The sequence below is a fragment of the Thalassophryne amazonica genome, chromosome 17, assembly GCF_902500255.1.
Source record: "Thalassophryne amazonica chromosome 17, fThaAma1.1, whole genome shotgun sequence".
Lineage (NCBI taxonomy): Eukaryota > Metazoa > Chordata > Actinopteri > Batrachoidiformes > Batrachoididae > Thalassophryne > Thalassophryne amazonica.
The window spans coordinates 32,954,197-32,978,201 of NC_047119.1; the positions used below are offsets into that span (position 1 = coordinate 32,954,197).

General features: G+C 39.6%; 1 protein-coding gene across 1 annotated transcript in view; it reads right to left on the minus strand.

Moving 5' to 3' along the window:
- The window catches only part of cercam (cerebral endothelial cell adhesion molecule), a 14,761-nt gene extending 5,475 nt beyond the window's left edge, over positions 1-9,286 (minus strand). The window contains 7 exon segments of the mRNA XM_034192744.1: positions 1,150-1,226; positions 1,312-1,431; positions 1,652-1,856; positions 3,224-3,358; positions 3,540-3,657; positions 7,430-7,540; positions 8,884-9,286. Of these exon segments, the coding sequence (XP_034048635.1) occupies positions 1,150-1,226; positions 1,312-1,431; positions 1,652-1,856; positions 3,224-3,358; positions 3,540-3,657; positions 7,430-7,540; positions 8,884-9,140 (1,023 nt within the window). The 5' untranslated portion in view covers positions 9,141-9,286.
- Positions 9,287-24,005: the final 14,719 nt, after the last annotated feature.

The following is a 24,005-nucleotide window of genomic DNA, read 5'->3' on the forward strand; positions in this document are numbered from 1 at the left end:
GAATATGTGTCTACAACTCCCCCTGGATAATACACCAATCAGATGCAGGTTACATCCCCAGCTATAGTTGCAGATGAAGTCTCTTGATCAAGGACACAAACAAATAGCATGACCAGGAATCAAACCCAGGTCTATATATTGGTAGCCCAGCTCATCGTCACACTGAGCTACTTGCTGTCTTTATCGTGTATCTGCTTGACCCTTAGAGCCCAAAGGGTATTTTCTCAATTTTACCATATGCGCCTCAAGAAATTCCCCATTTTATTATTTATTTATTTTTTCATTTCATTTATATGGCGCCAAATCACAACAAAACTGTCTCAAGGCTCTTCACACGAGTAAAGTCTAACCTTACTAACCCCTACAGCAAGCACACAGGCAACACTGGTAAGGAAAATCTCCCTCTGACTCTCTCCCTCATTTTTTTACTTATATATTTTTCAAGTACTTTTAAAGTACTTTCTTTTAGCATAATGTCCATGTGTTACATATCAAAATGTTGAGAAGTATCTCAGTTTTCTGAATGTGAGACATATATTTGTCTAGAACACTGTGTAAAGATATGATCTATTAATACCGATGTCGCAGGCCGAACGGTCCCCCCTAAAAACTGGTCCGCCCTGTCTTCACTGCACGTGTCATTTGGGCCCACAGCAGCTCGTCTGAGACTGAGTCTTTATATCCAAAGCGATCAAAGGGAATAACATGATGACAAGGTAAAACCTCTTAAATCATTCTAAAGTCGGTTTTAAGCTGAAATGTGGTGGTTTTAAGCAGAACTGAGGTGATAATCAGTGAGTAGCTACTGACGCTTTGAAATGACGGAGGCAGCAGCAGCAGCTCATTTGACTGCGGCGCTCTGATCGCTTCCTCCATCTTTTATTATGAAATAATGCTGAATTTATTGGAAATGATTATTGTACAAAAGCTTCAGATATCTGTCACTGAGACAGATGATGACTGGAGTGTAGTTTTAAGCACAAACGAGGTAATAATCAGTGAACCACGGCTGAAGCACAGAAATGATGCGTACGCAGTGAAGGCAGGGCGGACCGATTTTTAGGGGGGAACCATTCGGTCGGTGACACCGAACATCGAGTGAGGTCAGAAAAAAAAAAAAAAAAAAAAAAAACATCAGCAGTGTCTCACCTCATCAAAGCCCATGAGGTCTCTCTGTTTGGGGAACATATGGACGTATCGAGAAGGAAACATGGGAGGACCATCGACTGTTTGAGAAAGAGGAAACAGCATGAAGAGAAATTAAGAAAAGGTTTACCAAAAACAGTGCTGTGTGTTGCCCAGTATTCTCACTCATGGACTCAAGATGCAAGTGGACAAAGTTGAGGCGATCATCTTCCAGCGTGTGGTAAGGCTTGGCTGGGACGTTCAGGTAGCCATAGCGCTCTTTGTTACACAGGTACATCTGAATCTCTGATTGGAAGCAAAGATCAATAAAAAAAACCACACTCCATTAATATTCATGTACCAAACAGCGCCCCCTAATGCTTGTTTTTAGCCTGCTGTATTGTCACAAATTGTGTTGAGCTGAAAACTGAGATTTCGAGGCAATATTTTTCTGGTTTGAACCATTTCAAAGGGCTGTTCCATTGAAAAACTAGAAAAACACAACCATAAAGAAGTGCTAACAAACCCGCGGCTCGGCAGGAAAAGGCGAACACGATGATATCATCATAAGGCCATGAGTAGTCCTGGTGAGGAGGGAAGAAGGCTAGTTTCTTCATGCCCTCTTTTCTTAAGTCCAGCAGCACCGTGGAGTGGACCATGGGTACCGGGTAGCAGCCTACACGGTGACGGTGACGAGTGGGGAAGTACTCAGCTGTTCGTCGATAATATCCCTGAAACAAGGATGAAAACATTCATCAGTATGTCACAACCATGGGAAAAAAAACGTCTGTGGACTCTTGAGCTGTTACACAGTTGAATTTTTTATGACATGAAATAAAAAAAAAGAAAAGCAAGAGAAAGAATTGAGGCTTCTTTATATTACAAGTAAATTGCCCATAAGGGCAAATGACACAACTTTAAGTTCATTTTTGGCTCATCTTATTTTTTGCGGGAGTTAACTTCTCAAATGAGTAAACATTTGAGATCTTGACATACATTGAGCAGCTCTGGTCGCCATCTTGTGGGGGATGTGAGCATTTCAGGGCTTCTGGTACATTTTCAACTTGAAACCCAAAATTCAGGAAAAAAACGGCATTTATAAGTATGAGAAATGCATGACTTTTTTGGCAGGCAGGTCATAGTATTAATGTATAAAAAATTAATTTTGAGAATTTTATGGTTCTTGAGTTTTAGGACGTGGAAGGTTTTAACATACAAAAGGATGGACAAAGTGACAACAGTTTCTCTTGACAAACACAACTTACAGTTGTGACAAATTTCTAAAATTATGCCCATTAAACTCACAGTGAAAACTAATCTCTACAACATGACAAATTCAATAAAAATATAAAAGCACTTAAACCGTAACACAACTAAATACTCAAACTAATAGGTAAATTATATTTAGTAACAGGTTAAACAGGTTAAATTTTTTGTGTCCTCCTCACATAGACCTCAGCATACTGCTGCGTAGGGAGCAAAAACTGGGAGCAGAACTGCTTAAACTGGGCGTAGAGTTGCATAGACAGTACGGCACAATACTCAATTCTATGTTCCAGTTCTACTCAAACTGGAAGAAAATCTCTACAACTTGATATAAATTAATTAAAGATATAAAAGCCAAGATGATGGGTTGCATAAGTAATGGAACGCTTTGGTGAAATACCTGTAAATAATCTGTTTTATTGCCAGTTTTCTTCGGAGAGGTCAGGAGATGGATACATGAACATCTGTCACCTGTCCAAGTCACTGAATAGGTCTTGAACTTTCTTTATTTCTTCATCAGTTATGAAGAAATACAAACACTATGGCACTCTGAGTGACTGTGCAAGAAGAAGGAGAGTGAGGAAAGCACCCAATACACCCAGACAATCCAGAAGACGCCTGTGGCTGTGATTGGAGAAATTATGTATAGTGCATGTTTTACATTTTGTATCACCAGTTATACAGCTTCACGATGAAGTGGTACAGAGGAGGATTTTCTTAAAAAGAAGACCTGAAAGTTCAACTACAATTTGCCAAAAGGTACATCTGAGATGCCTAGATTTGATCTGTTTTGGTAAAAGAACAACGATAATAAAGTTCAAATGCTCCTCACCTGTGGTGTGATACCGCACCAGTAGTTGGAATACGCTCCCTGAGAGTCTAACATCGGCGCGATGACCGACTTATTCTCTGCTATCAGCAGATTGAGGGTTTCAGGGTTGGTTAGAATGTTGTCTGTGTCAGCGTACTGAATCGGAGAGGAAAGTCAAAGAAGAGAGCTTTCAGTACTTGTGGTGTCATTTTTCATTTTATTTCTGAAGCTCAAAATATTTCTTGAATAAAACAACAGCAATAACAAATAAGGCGCAAATAAAGTCATGAATATGAGACACAACCATGGTGTAAGTAAAGACTATTTACGAACTTACCAGGATGTAGTCAGCCCAGCGTTTCCTGGCGAAGTTGAGTGCTGCCTGCTTCAACTTCATCACATATTCATATCTGCCATTGGGCCAATGCTTCGGACCCAGCTCACCTGCATATGATCTAACACAGAAAATTCCTTCATCTAAATGAATGCAACTCTTAAAATGTTATTCAAATGAAAATATGTACCCCTACATTTGCCGCTTAGAAAAATAAAGATTTGAAATCATATTTAGACTAAAAAAAAAAAAAAAAAAAAAAAAACTCAAGAGTGCAACACACTTTATGCGTCTGACACAAATTCACAAAAATTAATCATTTGTGATTCAGTGATACTATCATATCTTGTTCTGTGGGGCCTTAACATTTGATTAATTTGTTCCAAAGTTGAACCATTTTATCCTTGACTAATACAGAACCATACCACCATTTTTAACCCATATTGGCTCTGTTATGGCTTTGAGTTTGGACAAAGGTCATGTGACTGCAGAAAGGTGATGCAGAACTTCGTATTAGTGTTTAACAGTAACCGTAGATGCATATGTAACCAATTACTTGTAACAGCCATTCTAAATATCCTCTAGTATATATAAACATTGGTTGCACATTATCTTCATGGCATTGACTCAACAAGGTGTTTGACACATTCCTCAGAGATGTTGGTCCATACTGACATGATAGTATCACACAGTCATCCATTCAACCGGTCTGCCCGAGGATTCTCCTCTGACATCAACAAGGCATTATTATCCACACAACTGTTGCTGACTGGATATCTTCTCTTTTTCAGACCAGTCTCTGTAAATCCTAGAGATAGCTGTACGTGAAAATCCCAGTAGAATAACAGTTTCTGAAATACTCAGAACACTGGTTCGGCACCAGAAAGCATGTCACATTAAAGTTACTTAAATCCCTTTCTTCCCCATTCGGATGCTCGGTTTGAACAGCAGCAAGTCGTCTTCACCACATCTAGATGCCTAATGCATTGAGCTGCTGCCATGTGATTGGCTAATTAGCTTATTTTTGTTAAGCATTTGAACAGGCATATTCACATATCTACATCTTGGAAATGCATTTCTGCGGGCAGTAGTACAGAGGTCTTGTTCTTAGTCTATATAGTCTTAGTCCTAGTCTATGATGATAGTCCGAATCAGCAGTAAATATGAGCATAACCTACAACACTCATTAGAAGCAGCTTCCAGCTGTCAAGGTGAAACTCCTGGCTGGGACTTTTGGATGGACATGGGTATTTAAAAAAGGAAAAAGTTAACACACACGTGGTGTATCATGCCACACACAGTCAAAGTGGAAATGATCACATTTAGTCAACAAGACACACACACACACACAGACACACACACACACACACACACACACACAAAAAAACAAAAAAAAAAAACACCAAAATGCAGAAAAGGGCCACTCCCAATTGGACTCATTTATAAGCAGGGGACCCGATAAGATATCATGAACAATGCATTTTGTAACTGACATAACTTCCCTCTGTGACTTCATCATGACATCACCTAAACTAATCAATAACAAATATTTTATTGATCAATATAAACTGATTGCAGACATACAGCAGAAAACAGGTTTTTTTTGCCCATGCTTTTTGCTGACCTTGACCTTTGATTGATTCCCTCTTAAAAAGTTACACCTCGATGTATCTACCCATGTAATATGCACAGGCACATGCACGCACACATACACGAATGATTACAATCCCTTGCTTCGCCAGTATGCAGGGTAATAAAATAACAACTACATGTCAACTCCAAGAATTCATGATTATAGCCCAGTAGGGCTGCAACTAATTATTATTATTATTTTCCATCCATCCATCCATTTTCTTCCGCTTTATCCGGAGTCGGGTCGCGGGGGCAGCAGCTCAAGCAAAGCCGCCGCTTATTTTATTTTTTTTTATTAAAAGATAAATCTAATGATTTTTTAAAAAATGATCATTAATCTGTTGGCTATTCTTTGGTTAACGTACCAGTAAATCATAGCCACAAATTCCACCAAATAACTTTCAACAATGTACTCAAATATTTTCTCATAAAAATATTTACTTCACAAAAAAAACCCCAACAACAACAGAAAAGGAAACGCATAAAAGATATAAAGTGCCAAAACATGTAAAAAGCATAAAAGGAAATTAATTAATTAATTAAATCTTGCACAGTTTCTGCCTTTTTATGGAACACAGAAAGACAGAAAATAAAATCTGTTGGTATATTATTGCTCATATATTCATTTTCTAGATTGACTGATTAGTTGTTTTGTCAATAAAATGACTAAAAATAATGTGGAAAAACTTCATTTGGTGTTCCTCAAAGTTCAAGAAGACATCCTCAAATGTCTTGTTTTGTCCAAAAATATATTCAGTTTACTGCCAGACAGGAGTAAAGAAATGAGAAAATATTCATATTAAAGAAGCTGAAATCATAGCATTTAAAAAATATACATACACAAAATATTTGACAATTCATTTAAAAATTAGAAGCACTCGGAGAGTGCAAACCTCTGCCAAGGCCATGGGGTCACTGATGCCATAACATCTACACGCTGTGGAATCACTGAACCTAAAAAAGTCTAACAATGACGATTGCTAGTAAAAAAGTGTCATCTGCTGTGACTGGATAGCATGTATCCTTAGCGCTTGGCATCACAGTTTACTGCAACTTGCACCTTTCCCAGAAGCTACTGTCATCTGAGCACTGATATTGATATTGCATGTGCTTATAGACAAAAACAAATGAGACAAAATTTAATTTATTATTTAACTAAACTGCAAATATATGAATTTTTTAACATTTATGAAACACTTCTCTAAATAAATAACAGTAAATTCTGAAATAGAACTATTTTTTAAGTGTTGCATGTGCTACACAAGGCCATAGGGTCACTGACCCTAAAGAGATTCCCTCCTTGGAACAGTGATCTATTCAACAATTCAGTGTTACAACCAAAACTATGATACATACACTTTTCTTTCCTTTATATTTGACATCCTTGACCATGAAAACATACCACTAGAACTTGGAATCACTTTTATGTCTTTATTAGTTCAAAGTTATTGTATAAAAACGATTTTTCGGTAATGGCGGTTTTCTTCTGGATCTAGCTCCATAACATTTGAAGCTACATCAAATCTGATGACACCTTACTGAATCAGTACAGATTCAGCTACAATTGGTGTTAGTTGTGCATCTCTAGCTTCATTTGTCACCTCACACTGATACATTTTCTATTTTCCCTATATTTTATATATTCTGGATCACCAGATCCGGGAATCGGATCCGATCATCACCAAACTTTGTTGTTTGATAGAACATTTGACTACGTTACAACCCTAATTTTTTTCAAGCCTTTCTGCCTTGTTTTTGTGGACTTAGAAATTAGAATGTCAAAATTTCCCTATCCCGCAATGGTGAAGAATCCTTTAAAAAATTCCTGGATCCAGATCACCACTAAAATTTTAATCACTTGTTCCTCTTGTCATTTCCAACCACTCCACAAAATTTCATCAAAATCCGTTCAAAACTTTTTTGAGTTATCCTGCTGACAAAGAGACAGACAGACAGAACAGACAAACAAACAAACAACTCGACTGAAAACATAACCTCCTTGGCGGAGGTAATTAATGCATCAGTTAACGGTTGTGATTCAATGGGTGCGGACGGGTATACGTCACTCCCGGCGAAGTGGCGAATCCAAAAGCGAGAATTTGTACCGCTCGATGTAAACACACTCAGGCTGTATGCCGTTTGCTATGTATGTAGTCATGTTCCCGTATGTCCGCCCCCACCAATAGTCCAATACTGAAGGACTTTATCTCTTTGTCATGTCAAATTTCTTTGGTAAAAATAAAAATAAGTGTGTGACTTACGTGGGCTGGTCCATCGGTCTCCATTCAACATAATGGTAAAACCTCTGGGTGACAGTGAGCCACTCCTTCAGCACGGCCGTGGTGTTGTCCAAGTTATGGTCTGTGGCTGCCCTGAAAAAGCCAGAAGACACAGATAAGCAATATGGCCTGAAGACATTCTGACTCGTCCAACATTCCAAATGACGGGAGTAAATCACACACCAGATCTGACTAATATCTCCCACTGGAGCCCTTAAACGAACAGGAAGAACACGTAAACCTACTGAGCAACACCACACCATTCCTGTATCAGCCCCATCAGAGTTGGAACCTACAATATTTTACCAACACATAGCACATCTGCTATGGTGTACCCACAAATAAACAAAAGCACAATTCAGAATTGTCTGAACACACACCAAAAAATAAAGTCTGTTGGATTTACATGCTTTAAATATGTACCTTCCTGTATTCAAGGCCTGCAGCCCATTCCAAAAGTTGGGACAGGAACAATTTATTCTACACATAAGGATTAAATCATTCCCTTTTCAGCCTGCTGTCTTGAGACAAGTCAGGAGATGGACACATGAACATTTCAAAGCCACTGCGTATGTCTTGAACTTTATGTACGTCACTCATTGAGCAATGTAAACTGTATGGCACTGCATTGGTAAATCTGTCAAGCACCTACAAGGAGACTAGTGAGGGAAGCCACCAAGACACTCATGAAAACATATGCAAAGATATCACATTCATTCATTCATTCATTATCTATACCCGATTATTCAAATGAAGGTTCACAGGTGAGCTGGAGCGCATCCCAGCAGAAAAGATATCACAGACAAAAGTAAATAATTTGTTAAAAGTAATGAAACAGAATTTTTCAGTACTACTGTTTCAGTCATAACAGATGCCATGACTGCAGTGCTTATAACATCAAGTCACCTAAATCAGAATGCTGCATTTCCACCAGTTGGAATATTACGAGAAAAAAGTCTAAATATTATATTATGTCTCGTAAAATTACGTCTTTTTTCTCGTAAAATTATGACTTTATTCTTGTAAGATTACAACTTTTTTCTCATAATATTACAACTTTTTTCTCGTAAAATTACGACTTTGTTCTCGTAATATTACAACTTTATTCTCGTAATATTACAACTTTATTCTCGAAGTCTAAAAAAAATATGTGGCCCTAAAATGCCGTCGTACGAATGCAAATCCAATCCAAGTAGTTTAATGATTGTTCTAAAAAAAATAAAGTCACACACCCCCACACCCCACCCCAACCCCAACTCCAACTCCCAAAACGTGTATTTCTGGCTACGCCCCTGGTCCGCAGTAGGAAAGAGAGAAAATCCGATTTAAATGCCTTTTCATCTTTTTTTTTTTCCCCTCAGCTGAAAGGTAATAAGAATGAGAAGTCCTACAAACAAACAGCATGCAGTCCACGGTGTCCAGGCAGGAAAACCCACCACACAGAGATGCGACCTTTGGGGTAGTTGAGTCTCTCCAGAGCTCCGAGGTAGTAAGGCAGAGAATGAGCGGCGTTTCTGGCCAGAATGGCGATAACCACGGTGGGAGGCTGCATTTTCGACTCCTCCGGATACTTTTCCTCCGCAAAGTAACAGGCTGCCTGGAGGACCAAGGCCCCTAAAAGCACGGAGCTCAAGAACATGGTGGTGGACGCTGCTGATCCACAGCACGAAGAAGCCGCTGGACGCGTCGGCATCGCCCCGAGGAAAGAAAAAAACAGAAAGAAAGAAAGGGCTTTTCCCAAGTTTTCAACCCCTCCTTTGTCCGACGGACTGCTCGTTTTTTCTCCGAGACTAACCGAACCATAGACGGTTAAATTACAACTTCCGTCTTAAGACCGAAAAAGGAAAAAAACGAAAAGTTCCCACAAGAAGTGCAGCTGGAAACTCGCTACTTTATGCTAATACTTAGCACCCAGAGTCGACTACCTCCAACAAATGTCTGAAACATTCATTCTGACACTGCTAACTGGTTGACGAACAGCTAGAAAATGTGAAAAATGTCAAGAAGAAACAGTCTGTTTTTCTAACCTTTTTTGTTTCTGTGAATTGATGATGATCTCAAATTGGTGGCCAGAGGGCCAAACACGGCCGTAAATCAGAAAATTATGGTCCTCCTTTTCATTTAAAGTGGTCATATTTTACACATTTTTGACAAGCTAATATGTATCACCAGATGTCTTAAAAATGCCATATGCAAAATTTGACTTTCAATATGTGCTCCATTAAATAAGAACATACCAGCTATCATCCAAGCAAGCCAGCCAGTCATGATGTTAATGTTGGAGCTTAAACAAATGGAATTGTGTTTCATTCAGAGACAGCTGGAAGAAGAAACAGTTGATCCTTTAATCGGGAAAAGTGCTCAGCTGTAAACACTAAAAGTTTACATTGTGACATGCTGTAATTACATCATATGGACCACAATGGAAATAAGTGTGTTCACTTTATTGTGTTATCCGCATATTTTAATGTACATACTTTGGTATGTTAGTTTTGTGCATTTAAAGAGAAAAATGTTATTGTTGTTGCTAATGTTATATTTTCGTAGAATTGTTTCCAAAGTCCAAAACTGCGTCTGAGAATTTCCAAACCAGAGATAACTGACTGTGAAGGTATTTAACTGAGATATAAAACAAGACAAGCTTAAAAAGGGGAGGTGATGGTCTAGTGGTTAAAGCATTGGGCTTGAGACCAGAGGATCCTCTGTTCAAATCCCAGCCTGACCGGAAAATCACTAAGGGCCCTTGGGCAAAGTCCTTAATCCCCAAGTTGCTCATTGTGTGTAGTGAGTACCTTGTATGGCATCACCCTCATATCAGGGTGAATGTGAGGCATTATTGTAAAGCACTTTGAGCATCTGATGCAGATGGAAAAGCGCTATATCAATGCAGTCCATTTTAAAAATCGTCAAATTAGCTCCAAAGAAAGAATGATGGGTCATTTTTCCCTTATTGAGAAACTTGACCAATAATTGATTATCAAAGTAGTTGATGATTATTTTTGTGTTTGATGGCTAACTGACAGCAGAACATGTTTTCTTTCTTGCACATATAAAGTTTTTTTTACGCAAACACGTGTGTTTTTCCCCATCAAAATCAACCAATTAATATAAACAGAAAACAGAAATCTAGTTTTTTAGTTCCACCAGTGAAGCTGGAGGAGGTCATGTTTTCACCCCTGTTTGTCTGTTTATTTATTTGTCTGTGTGAACAGCCTGGAGCCCACAATTTTTCTTATATCATTATGAAATTTTTACTGAAGATTCATATCCTGATAGACAAGACCTGATTCAATTTTCAAGGGCAAAGGGCAAAGTCAGGAAAATCTTGGCAGATTTTGTGGCCATTTAAATGGAAAACCCCATTTAATGTATATTTTACTTTATATCTTAATCAAACGTGCCCCAATCACTCTCATATTTGAAAGTGAGGTGCAATCTAGCACTCATTATCGCCTGACAATGTTTGATCTGGATCTGATGCGGATTGTGGATTTTGTGGACATTTGAATTGAATATAAGAATACAAAAATATGTTTTTTTCTAGGTATAGGGAGGAGGAAGGGTAATGAGGGTTAGGGTGTTTTTGTTTTTTGCTTCGGCTTGTAAATATATAGTATTTTGTATGTAAGTAGGTATGTGTAGGTGTATATTTATGTTTGTGTATATATGTATATATATATGTATATATATGTATGTGTATGTATATGTGTATATATATGTATATATATGTATGTGTATATATATGTATGTATATATATATATATATATATATATATATATATATATATATATATATATATATATATATATATATATATATATATATATATAAAGATAGATAGATAGATAGATAGATATCAGTTTAGGTGTGTAGGAATCTATGTGTATATGTGGCAAAGGGTATTACTGGTTGTGGGGAAGAAGGGGTAGGGATAAATAAGCTGATGCTTCACCCTACCCCTTTTCGGACATGTTGGGTACACAGTAAGAACTTTTTTGTTGTTGTCTTTACTGATCTATCTTGTAATTTTGTTGTATCAAATGTTCGAAATAAACAGTTTTCATTCATTCAATATTGAAAAGCCCATTTGGTGCACATTTTGCATTACAAATCAATCAAAAGTGCCTCAATCATTCTCATTTGTGACAATGAGGTGCAAACTGGCACTCAGTGAAAAGACTTTGATCTGCATCTGATCCGTATTGCAGATTTAGTGGATATTTGATTTTAACATTGAAAAGCCATTTTGATGTTTATTTTGTATTATATTTTAGTTTATAAAAAGCCACTTCTAACAGGACTATGACCTTGAAAGTTTTTTCCAAGGTAAAAACTTGCGGAATTGGAAACTTATAGTGTTGGGGGAGGTTTGCACTCTTGTGCTCCGGTGTTGAAAAGGTTTCATTTTACTCCAAACCACTAGGGGGTGACATACCCCAGATGTTACAAAAACACCAGTTTATGTAGCGTTTAATTTCAAATAATTTGTTTTCTATGTGACTCTACTGAGTGAATTACAAAATTAAGGATTTCGTGTGTATATCATTCTACACCCACAGATTATTATGAAAATACCAACAAATGACAAAAACCCCATTTATTTTCAGCTGCATCTTCCACTCTGCAGTTTCATGAAAAAGATGGGCACATAAAAAATGGCACATTTTTACTGTATGCAAAAACACAGCAACCTGCAAAATTGATCCCTAATGTCTGATGATAATACTTTATTTTTATTCCCGCTTAGTCCACTTTGCACATCCTGCAGGCAAATTAAGTATCTGCTCATACAGATAGCTGTTTAGATTCATAAACATCATAACATTGTCCTTGCGTTGACCTGAATTCATTTTCCAAAATGTGGTTAAAGTGTAGGTTTATGTAATGTGCATGTGTACGACAACGCAACACACTGGCAACAATTTCACATATTCACCAGCAGGGGGAGCTAATGCTCTTAAAGATGGCCGATAGAACCAAACAGAAGGACTTCGGGCTCTTTGAATTTTTGTTGGTTTCATCATGATTTTGTCTGTCAAAAGCAGCAGAGTGAAGTGCAAGGAAAGTTTATATTCGATTTCCAGAAAGATGATCATGGCTGCAGGTCAACATGCATTTTATAAATCTAAACATGCGTCTCTGAGAGCAAATGTATATGACTGCAGGATATGAAATATGCAAAATAAATAAATCAAAATTTTAAATGGTGCACTAAGCAGGGAGAAAAATCTGAGTACTGTGAAATAATAAAATCTAATAATAATAATAATCAAAATCAGACATTAAGATATGATGAGGTAAGTTGCCCCAAACTACAGTGCTGCTGCTTGCAGTAAAGTCTGTCAGTTGTAAGTGTTCATCTTCCTTTTGCATGTTGGATGTCTGAGTGGAGTTAAAAAGAAAATGGAGCTTGTTTTGTCAAAGAAAACCATGAAAATGACAGAATTCTGAAAATTAAATGGGAAGTACAGTACTTTCACACCAGAAAATATGTGCTCGAGTCTTCCAACGTGCCTTCTGGCAAACTGTAGCTGAATTTTTACGCTGATTTATTATGAAAGTCCTTCTCTGTTCCACTCCACTGTGCAGCTGTATAACTGGTGATGTAACAGACAAATGTTGTGCTATGCCCAGTTTCTCCAATCACTGCTACAGAAGTTTCTAACTCCTTATCCAGACTTTGTTCTGGGTGCCTTGGTGACTTCCCTCACTTGTCCCTTTCTTACAGGGTCACTCACAGTACCAGACTGTTTGTATTTCTTAATGATGTAAATGAAGTCTGAGACACAGACAGTGACTTGGAAATCATCCCCTGACTTCTCTAAAGAAAACTGTCTGTAAAAGTATTGATTTGTTTTAAAACTACAGTGTGTAGGATTTAAGGGTGTTTATTAGCATAAGTGAAATACAACATTCATAACCACTTGCTCACTATTAGTGCACTTGCAACAATAAATCTACAGTGCCATCCAAAAGTATCTGAACACTTGGTATTTGACACATTTTAATTTCTTTATGCCATTCCAAATACAAAAAATAAAACGTTCTAAAATTATCTTCCTTAAACTCGAACTGAAAGAAAATCTCTACAATTTGATATAAATTAATTAAAAATGTAAAATCCAAGATGATGGGTTGCACAAGTAATCAGCCCCTTTGGTATAATACCTGTAAATAATCAGTTTAATTGCCAGTTTTCTTCAAACAAGTCAGGGGATGGATACATGAATATTTCCAAGTCACTGAATATGTCTTGAACTTTATTTACATCAGTTATGAAGAAATACAAACAGTATGGCACTCTATGGTAAATCTGCATGGAGTAGACAGTTCTCAAAAACTGAGTCACTGTGCAAGGAGAAGGGTGAGGAAAGCCACCAAGACACCCAGACAACCCAGAAGAAGTTATAGGCTTCTGTGGCTGTGATTGGAGAAATTGTGCATAGTGCATGTTTTACATTTTGTATCACCAGTTATACAGCTTACTGATGAAGTGGTATAGAGGAGGATCTTCTTAAAAAGAAGACCTGAAAGTTCAGCTACAATTTTCCAGAAGGTACATCTGAGATGCAGCCTAGATCTGATGTTTTGGTAAAAGAAAATCCTCCTCTATACCTCTGGCACTATATGTATTTTTTGTAAGCTTAAAACAAGCATTTTACATGGAAGCCGACCCCCCTCATGGAGGCCGTCCTGCTGCATCGCCATGTTGATACAGAAGCCCAAAAGAGACATGCTTACTTTTCCTTGTTGCATTTTACAATATGGCTGGAAGACTGACAACAAATGGAGCACCATTATTTTTTGTGAAATAAGGGATCACACATATTGTTTATTATAAGACAAGGGAGGACAAATCCCCACCGCTAAAGAAGCAAAATGGTGACGTTTAAAAAAAAAATTGTGACCGGTAACGACATAATGCAATCTGTAACCTCACCACTAGATGACACTAAATCCTACAGACTCAGTAATCCTCATTATTAGGTTATTCAGTGACTTATAGCTTAAAAGAATGTGTATAAATGTGTTAAAAAAATAAAAATGTGTAAAATAAACTGTAAATCCTAAATGCAATTATTATTATTTTTGATTATAGCTTAATTTCAGCTCCATTGTGGTGAAGCACAGAAGCAAAATTACAAAAGTTGTGTCACTGCCCAAATGCTTACGGAACTGACTGTAGACATACGTTAGAAAGAATCTACAAGTGAGAATATATGTATGTGTGAGTGAGACTTTATGCATGTGTGGGCATGAACGTATGAATGTGTGAACAAAAATATTGCCAAAGAGTATAAGAGAGGAAGAATATATGAAAATAAATTATGGCTCTGCACACAGTTAAATCATTAGAAAGGACTTATTCAACAATGCCTTTTAAATAAATAAAATATAAAATTATTCATGGAGTAATGGAGTCTAATATTCTTTTTACATAATTGAAAACTTATTAAAATGGATGATTGTTACAAATGGACCTAATATTACATCATCCTAAATTTTCAGCCGATGAGCCGACTGAAGGCTGAAACCAGAGAGTGCTGTTTAAAGAAAAAAAAAAGCTGTTTGAATTAAAAATACCACTGCTGCTAAAATCATGGGAAAATGAGACGACAATGTGGACGACAGAAAGGATGGAATAAAAGGAACATGCGCAGATGAGGGCGGAAATTAGTACAGAAAGTGCAGCAAAATGAATTTTCACTCTTGTTGGCTTCTGTGAATGCACAGAGCCGCCCCTGACAAAAACAGAGTTGGCTCATTTGTGTGGACAGGTCAGGGGTCAAGGGTCAAATCCTTCCTATTCATGATACCGCAAAGTGTTGCCGCACACTCATGCACGCACACATATGTCAGCAGCACTTTCCCATCGTTTGCGGCAGCGGCGGCTCTGGGAGAGTTCCACCCCGGGTGCACTAATTTTTCACTGCGAGGTCAAGGGTGGAGTTGAATGAGGGAGAGAGAGAAATAGAAATTACCCACAGAGAGGAAGAAAAAAGACAACACGGACAAACTGCGCTACACTCAGTTACTTGAGGATGCTGAACTTGTTTGGCTTTACTCATCCCACCAATCACCAGAGTTTAGGATCAGAATGTTTCTGTCTTTGTGTTTGCGTTCTGAGGCCAGAGCTGGTCGGCAGCACAGAGTCGTGACATTCTCACAGGCCTTCGGGACCTTTATTGCTGTGGTAATAATCAATAGTACTCCCACTGAGATGTCTTTTGGCTGGGCGGGTCAATACCTGTCACTCAATGTCTGGGCCACGGCACATACCCTCTTACTCAGCAGCTACAGTGCAACCGCATGCTCTGCAGTGACGCCTCATGCATCACAGGAGAGCAACACTTTTACAGTCTTGGTCATTTTATATGAAATTGCATCCATCTAGATGGGCACTCAATTTATTTATACAGTGCCGAATCACAATTTAAGTCACCCCAAGGTCCTACAGATTGACTAAAGTTTAAACCTTACCCCCCACCCCCACCCAAGAGCAAGCACAATGGAAACAATGGTCAGGAAAAACTGCCTTGTTTTTATTATTATTATTATTATTATTATTATTATTATTATTATAGGGAGAAATCTCAAGCAGACCAAACTCTATGGGGTGACCATCTGCTGTGGACATCTTACTAAATTGATTGTTGTGTATGCATGCAGCAATACCCTCAACACACAATCCCTTCATGCACGCACACACGACCTGTAGGGAAGGTTTTTGCACGTACTAACAGGAATAAAACAATAAAAAAAAAAGTGCAACACGGAAATGTCAGAGATGCAGAGAGAGAAATGTTTCAGCTGAATCACAAAGCAGCTGTGGATTTACACTTGAAACATCACTCAGCCATGGATTTATTCTTTTTATGGACTTATTCTTCTTATGGACTTATTTTACTCCCAGAGGATCAGGGGCTTCATATCTAAAGACTTGGGTGGATTTCCTACTGAAACAAGGCGTACAATAAAACCCAGAAACTGGCGTAATCAACTTGGAATTGAGCACACATGCACACGCATCAAACTCCTTCCTTTGCACACCCCTATTTAAATATGCAAATTCACATAAACAGGACCTGGGAGCTGGGAATCTCCCTCTGTCAGATCAGTCAACATGAACAGAGAAAAGAAATTATACTGAGTGTGAGCTACAGATAATGGAAATGAAGTGAAGACACATGGGGATAGTTTATTTGGTACCCTGTCAAATGGAATAAACATGAAACGGAAAAAAAACTTAGTGGGAGCGTGTGTGTAAAAGCGCACACACACACTGAAGTTAAAAAAAAAAAGATGTGCCCTGTAGCCGATAGTGTGTGACATCCACAACGTTACACACATGTTTATTGACAAATACTGAACACAGGGAGACAATTGGAGGATGCCTGTTGCAGCTCTAGTTTCACCATCAAGAGAAAAACATTAATAATAATAACAAAAAAAAAACTGGAATGTGAACATGCTCAAATGTGCCCACGCTGGTTTTTCTTTGGAACAGTTAAACAAATAAATTATATACACACTAAGCAGCCACCCATCGCGCACCATGCCAGTCCGTAGTCTGTTCCCAACCCAACTCAGTGCATTTGCACATCATGGAATGAAAATGTTTCCTATTAACAAAAATAAATTAATCATGTGATAGTGCTTTATGTGTGCAGTCAATACCTCTGATTACATTAAGGAAACCGATTCTCGCTGCAAATTGTGCTTTAATGTTGGAATGTGATGAACCTGGATGACATTCAGATGATTGTAGCTAGCATGGCTTAGCTCAAGGTTGACCAGCCATAGTTCTGCACACAACTCCAGTATCACCTTATAGCAATCAGCATCGGCCAATTATCATCATTTGCAAGTAAATCCTTGCATTCCCTGAATACACGTTCACGTCAGATTGCACCATTTGCAAGGTCCTCTAACAATGCTAATGTAGCCATTGCTAATGCCATTCTTTTCATCACTTTGCGCATGCTTTTATATCCAGTCATGCACATAACTGGTACTCATGATGTTTGTGTGTGTTAAAAATAAATGATGTGCAGCAGAAAACACAAGGAAAGTGCTTCATAAGAGGAAAACAAAGACAAATTGTAGGAAAAGTGTTTCCCTCTGCTGTGCATTAATGATGTTTAGCTCACATGAGCATGATGAGTACCAGTTATGTGCACCTCTGTTTATATCCACCCATATAATTGAAAACACATGGGTGTGTTAATTGTTCATCAGTGTGTCGCTGATATGCACAGCACATCATTCTGATGACTTCATGTTTTCACACGATTAACAGTTTCCCAGCATCATCTGTATGTGCCACCACATGGGGTGTGCAGCCAGTACATTCTGAGTGCCGGTCCCAAGCCTGGATAAATAAGGAGGGTTGTGTCAGGAAGGGCATCCGGTGTAAAACAAGCCAGCCCAACTATGGAGACTAAGAATTGAATTTCCATACCGGATCGGTCGCAGCCCGGGTTAACAACGTCCGCCACCGGTGTTGTTGCCCAACAGGGTGCCGGTGGAGACTGGGCTACTGCTGGGCAAAGATGACGAAGAAGAGGAGGAGAACGTTTCCACAAACAGCATGAGAAGAAAACTAGAAGGGTAGAAATTAGAGTGGGGACTTTGAATGTTGGTAGTATGACTGGTAAAGGGAGAGAGCTGGCTGATATGATGGAGAGGAGAAAGGTAGACATATTGTGTGTGCAAGAGAACAAGTGGAAGGGAAGTAAGAGCAGGAGCATCAGCGGTGGGTACAAGTTGTTGTACCATGGTGAGGACAGGAAGAGAAATGATGTTGGGGTCATTTTAAAGGAAGTGTATGTTAAAAGTGTGTTGGAGGTTAAGCGAGTGTCTGACAGGGTGATGAGTGTGAAGTTGGAAATTGAAGGGGTGATGATGAATATCATCAGTGCATATGCCCCACAGGTAGGTTGTGAGATGAAGAAGAAAGAAGATTTCTGGTGTGTGTTAGATGAGGTGGTGGAGAGTGTGCCCAAGCATGAAAGAGTGGTGATGGGAGCGGACTTCAATGGGCTTGTTGGTGAAGGGAATAGAGGTGATGAGGAAGTAATGGGTAGATATGGTATCCAGGATAGGAATGGGGAAGGACAGATGGTAGCTGATTTTGCAAAAACGATTGAAATGGCTATGGTGAATACCTACTTTAAGAAAAGGGAGGTGCACAGGGTAACATATAAGAGTGCAGGAAGGTGCACATGGGTGGACTACATTCTTTATAAGAGATGCAAGCTAAAAGAAATCAGAGACTGTAAGGTGGTGGCAGGAGAGAGTGTCGTTAGACAGCATAGGATGGTTGTTTGTAGGATGACTTTAGAGGTAAAAAAGAAGAAGAGAGTGAGAGCTCAACAAAGGATCAGATGGTGGAAGCTGAAGGAGGAAGACTGTAAAATTTAGCGAGTAGGTGAGAGAAGCACTGGTTGGAGGGGAAGCAATTTCGGACAACTGGAAAAGTACTGCAGATGTGGTGAGGGAGACAGCTAGGACAGTACTGGGTATGACATCTGGACAGTGGAAGGAAGACAAGGAGACATGGTGGTGGAATGAAGAGGTCCAGGAAAGCATAAGGAGAAAGAGGTTGGCGAAAAAGTTTTGGGATAGTTGGAGAGATGAAGAAAGTAGACAGGAGTACAAGGAGATACGGTGTAAGGTGAAAAGAGAAGTGGCAAAAGTGAAGGAAAAGGCATATTGCGAGCTGTACAAGAAGTTGAATAAAGGACTTGTACGATTGGCCAGACAAAGGGACAGAGCTGGAAAGGATGCACAGCGGGTTAGGGTGGTAAAAGATGCACAAGGTAACGTGCTGACAAGTGAGGAGTGTGTGCTGAGAAGGTGGAGGGAATATTTTGAAGAGCTGATGAATAAAGAAAATGAGCGAGAGAAAAGGCTGGATGATGTGGTGAGAGTAAATCAGGAAGTACAAGAGATTAGTAAGGAAGAAGTGAGGGCTGCTATGAAGAGGATGAAGAGTGGAAAGGCAGTTGGTCCAGATGACATTCCAGTGGAGGCATGGAAATGTCTAGGAGAGATGGCAGTAGAGTTTCTAACCAGATTGTTTAATAAAATCTTGGAAAGTGAGAGGATGTCTGAGAAGTGGAGACGAAGTGTGCTGGTTCCTATTTTCAAGAACAAGGGTGATGTGCAGAGCTGCAGTAACTACAGAGGCATAACGTTGATCAGCCACAGCATGAAGTTATGGGAAAGAGTAGTAGAAGCTAGGCTTAGAAAACAGGTGAAGATCTGTGAGCAGCAATATGGTTTCATGCCGAGAAAGAGCACTACAGATGCAATGTTTGCTCTGAGAATACTGTCGGAGAAGTACAGAGAAGACCAGAAAGAGTTACATTGTGTTTGTGGACTTAGAAAAAGCTTATGATAGGGTGCCAAGAGAATTGTATGAGGAAGTCTGGAGTGGCAGAGAAGTATGTTAGGGTAGTGCAGGACATATACAAGAATAGTGTGACAGCGGTGAGATGCGCAGTCGGAATGACAGACTCATTCAAGGTGGAGGTGGGATTACACCAAGGATCAGCTCTGAGTCCTTTCTTGTTTGCAGTGGTGATGGACAGGTTGACGGATGAGATCAGACAGGAGTTCCCATGGACTATGATGTTTGCAGATGACATTGTGATCTGTAGTGAGAGGAGATAGCAAGTTGAGTCTAGTCTGGAGAGGTAGAGATATTCTTTGGAGAGAAGGGGAATGAAAGTCAGTAGAAGCAAGACTGAGTACATGTGTGTGAATGGGAGGGAGCCCAGTGGAATAGTGCAGTTACAAGGAGAAGAATTGGTGAAAGTAGATGAGTTTAAATATTTGGGGTCAACTGTTCAAAGTAATGGAGAGCGTGGTAGAGAGGTGAAGAAGAGAGTGCAGACAGGGTGGAGTGGGTGGAGAAGGTGGCAGGAGTGATTTGTAACCGAAGAATATCAGCAAGAATGAAGGGGAAGGGGAAAGTTTACAAGACAGTAGTGAGACCAGCTATGTTGTACAGCTTAGAGACGGTGGCACTAAGAAAAAGACAGGAGGCAGAGTTGGAGGTGGCAGAGCTGAAAATGTTGAGATTCTCTTGGGAATGACAAGAATGGACAAGATTAGGAATGAACATATCAGAGGGACAGCTCAGGTGGGACGGTTTAGAGACAACGTCAGAGAGGCGAGATTGAGATGGTTTGGACATGTGCAGAGGAGGGACCCGGGGTATATAGGGAGAAGGATGCTGAGGATGGAGCCACCAGGCAGGAGGAGAAGAGGGAGGCCAAAGGGGAGGTTTATGGATGTGCTGAGGGAGGACATGCAGGTGGTTGGTGTGACAGAGGAAGATACAGAGGACAGGGTGAGATGGAAACAATTGATCTGCTGTGGCGACCCCTAACGGGAACAGCCGAAAGACAAAGAAGAAGAAGATCTGTATGTGTCGCCAGTGGACCAATAGCTGTAGTAACATGCGTACGCCAGCCATGAACTTGGCATGGTGCACTGAACATTTCCACGGTCATTTCACTTTTGATACACCTGAACGTTTGCCTGGCGAAGGATGAATGCCATGTTTTTGTGCATATGCAGCCTTTGTACATGAGGCCCCAAGAGTTTTGTATGTTCTTGTGAAATATGCCAACAGCACAAATGGGGGTAATGTGAACATTTGCTCCAGATGTGTGCTGCAGGAGGAACAAAAGACTGGCTTTTAGTTTTATTAGTTTGTTGTGGTTGTGCAAAAACATGCAAAAGTGTTCAAAGGCACATCCAACATCCAAACCACATGACCACTGGGTGCTGGGCAGGCCTGGCAAAATATTCAAAAGCAGAAAGTGCTCACACACCAGTAATGTGCTTTGTTTACCTACCACGTCAGTGGCATTAAAACAAAATGGATCTAAGTGCAATTAATTCAGATTTTAAAAAATGATGCATTACAGGTTCTGTGATTAATTAACCTAAATTAATGCATGACTTTGACAGTCAGTGCATCCAGAAAGTATTGACAGGGCTTCACTTTTTTCACATTTTGTTATGTTACAGTGTTTTTCCAACATGGATGAAATTCCTTTTTTCTTCAAGATTTTTCACACAGTACCCCATAATGACCATATGAAAAAGTATTTTTGAAATTTTAGCAACTTTATTAAAAATAAAAAAACAAAAACAATCATATGTACATAAGTATTCACAGCCTTTGACATAAAGCTCAAAATTGAGCTCAGGTACACCCTCTTTCCACTGACCATCTTTCAGATGTTTCTACAGCTTAACTGGAGTCCACCTGGAGCAAATTCAGTTGATTGGACATGATTTGGAAGGCACACACCTGTCTACATATAAGGTCCCACAGTTGATGGTGCATGTCAGAGCACAAACCAAGCATGAAGTCAAAGGAATTGTCTGTAGACCTCTGAGACAGGCACAAATCTGGAGAAGGGTACAGAAACATTTCTGCTGCTTTGAAGGTCCCAATGAGCACAGTGGCCTCCATCATCCATAAATGGAAGAAGTTCCGATCCATCAGGACTCTTCCTAGAGCTGGCCACCCGTCTAAACTGAGCGATCATGGAGAAAGGCCGTAGTCAGGAGGTGACCAAGAACCCAATGGTCACTCTGTCAGAGCTCCAGCATTCCTCTGTGGAAAGAGAAAAACCTTCCAGAAGGACAACCATCTCTGCAGCAGTCCAGCAATCAGGCCTGTATGGTAGAGTGGCCAGACGGAAGCCACTCCTTATTTAAAGGCACAAGCCAGCCCACCTGGAGTTTTCCAAAAGCCACCTGAAGGACTCTCAGACCACGAGAAACAAAATTCTCTGGTCTGATGAGATAAAGATTGACCTCTTTGGTGTGAATGTCAGGCGTCATGTTTGGAGGAAACCAGGCACCATCCCTACAGTGAAGCATGGTGGTCCAGTGTTGCCACAGTAACTTTGAATAGTTGCTTTATTAGTTACTTCATACAGTTACTTTATACAGTTACTTCATTAGCAGCTGCAGACAACTTGTTGGCAGCTTTTTAAAGTAGCTAATGAAGTAACTAGTAATCTGACTTGGTTATTTTTAAGATTGAGTACTCAGAAAAGTAAGTATTAGTTACTTTGCTGATTTCTCAATGTTAAAAGTAACCAAGTAAGATTACGTGTTACCTTATTAGTTACAAGTTGTCAGCAGGTGCTAATAAAGTAACTGCATACAAGGTCTGTCCATAAAGTATCGTACCTTTTTATTATTTTTTTTAAACTATATGGATTTGATTCATATGTTTTCACGTCAGACAAGCTTGAACCCTCGTGCGCATGCGTGAGTTTTTCCACGCCTGTCGGTGACGTCATTTGCCTGTGAGCACGCCTTGTGGAAGGAGTGGTCCCGCCCCGTCATCGGATTTTCATTGTCTGGAAATGGCGGAATGGTTTGGGGTTTTTTTCCATCAGAATTTTTTCAGAAGCTGTTAGAGACTGGCACCTGGAAACCATTCTAAAAATTTATCTGGCTTTCGGTTATCTGGCTCTCCACAATTTCACTAATACTTACTGGACTGGTAAGCATTGAAAGCCGAGATAGACATGTCCAAACTTGTCCTCTGACATGCCGAAACGGAGGTGTTCCTTTGTCTCGCTTCCAAAGCAAATCGGCTTTCCATGACAAAATCTCTTGTTAAAAGTGAAATCTGCCGGAAAATGGCTGATGTCCAGCTCTTGTGATAACCAGAGAAAGAGCACACAACGGTCTCGTATCCACAGAGCCATCAGCTCAGAAATGGTCCGGTGGCTTGTGCCGTGTCGTCGCAGCTCGGAGCGCGGCGCGCTGAGCGTCCTTAAAGGGGTCCATAAAGCTGTACTAACAGACCTTATTCTCTGTGAAACCCGTAAAATTTTCACCGAAAGCCAGATACATTTTTCGAATAGTTTCCAGGTGCCAGTCTCTAACAGCTTCTGAAAAAATTCTGATGGAAAAAAAGCCCAAATCATTCCGCCATTTCCAGACAATGAAAATCCGACGACGGGGTGGGACCACTCCTTCCACAAGGCGTGCTCACAGGCGAATGACGTCACCGACAGGCGTGGAAAAACTCACGCATGCGCACAAGGGTTCAAGCATGTCTGACGTAAAAACATATGAATCAAATCCATATAGTTTAAAAAATAAATAAAAAGGTACGATACTTTATGGACAGACCTCGTAAAGCTGAACTTTTCAAAGTAACTGTGGCAGCATCATGCTGTGGGGACGTCTTTCAGTGGCAGGAAATGTTTTGCCCTGTTTTTCACTGTGATTATGCACCCTGTAGATGGTAAAAGGAACTAAATCCACCCCAAATTTACCCAGACTTTGCATGTCAGACCATGTTCTACAGACTGTCAAGGTAGAGCCCCACGTTTCAGGACATACAGACAGAGACAATCAATATGGATAAAATGATGGCCAGACTAATGGGCTCTGTACTTTTATCTTTCTTTTTAAAATCCCAAGAGGCCAATGTTGCTATTTGACTTAGGCACCTAACAGAATTGCATCAGATAAAAAAAAAAAAAAACCTGTCTACCACTTTTT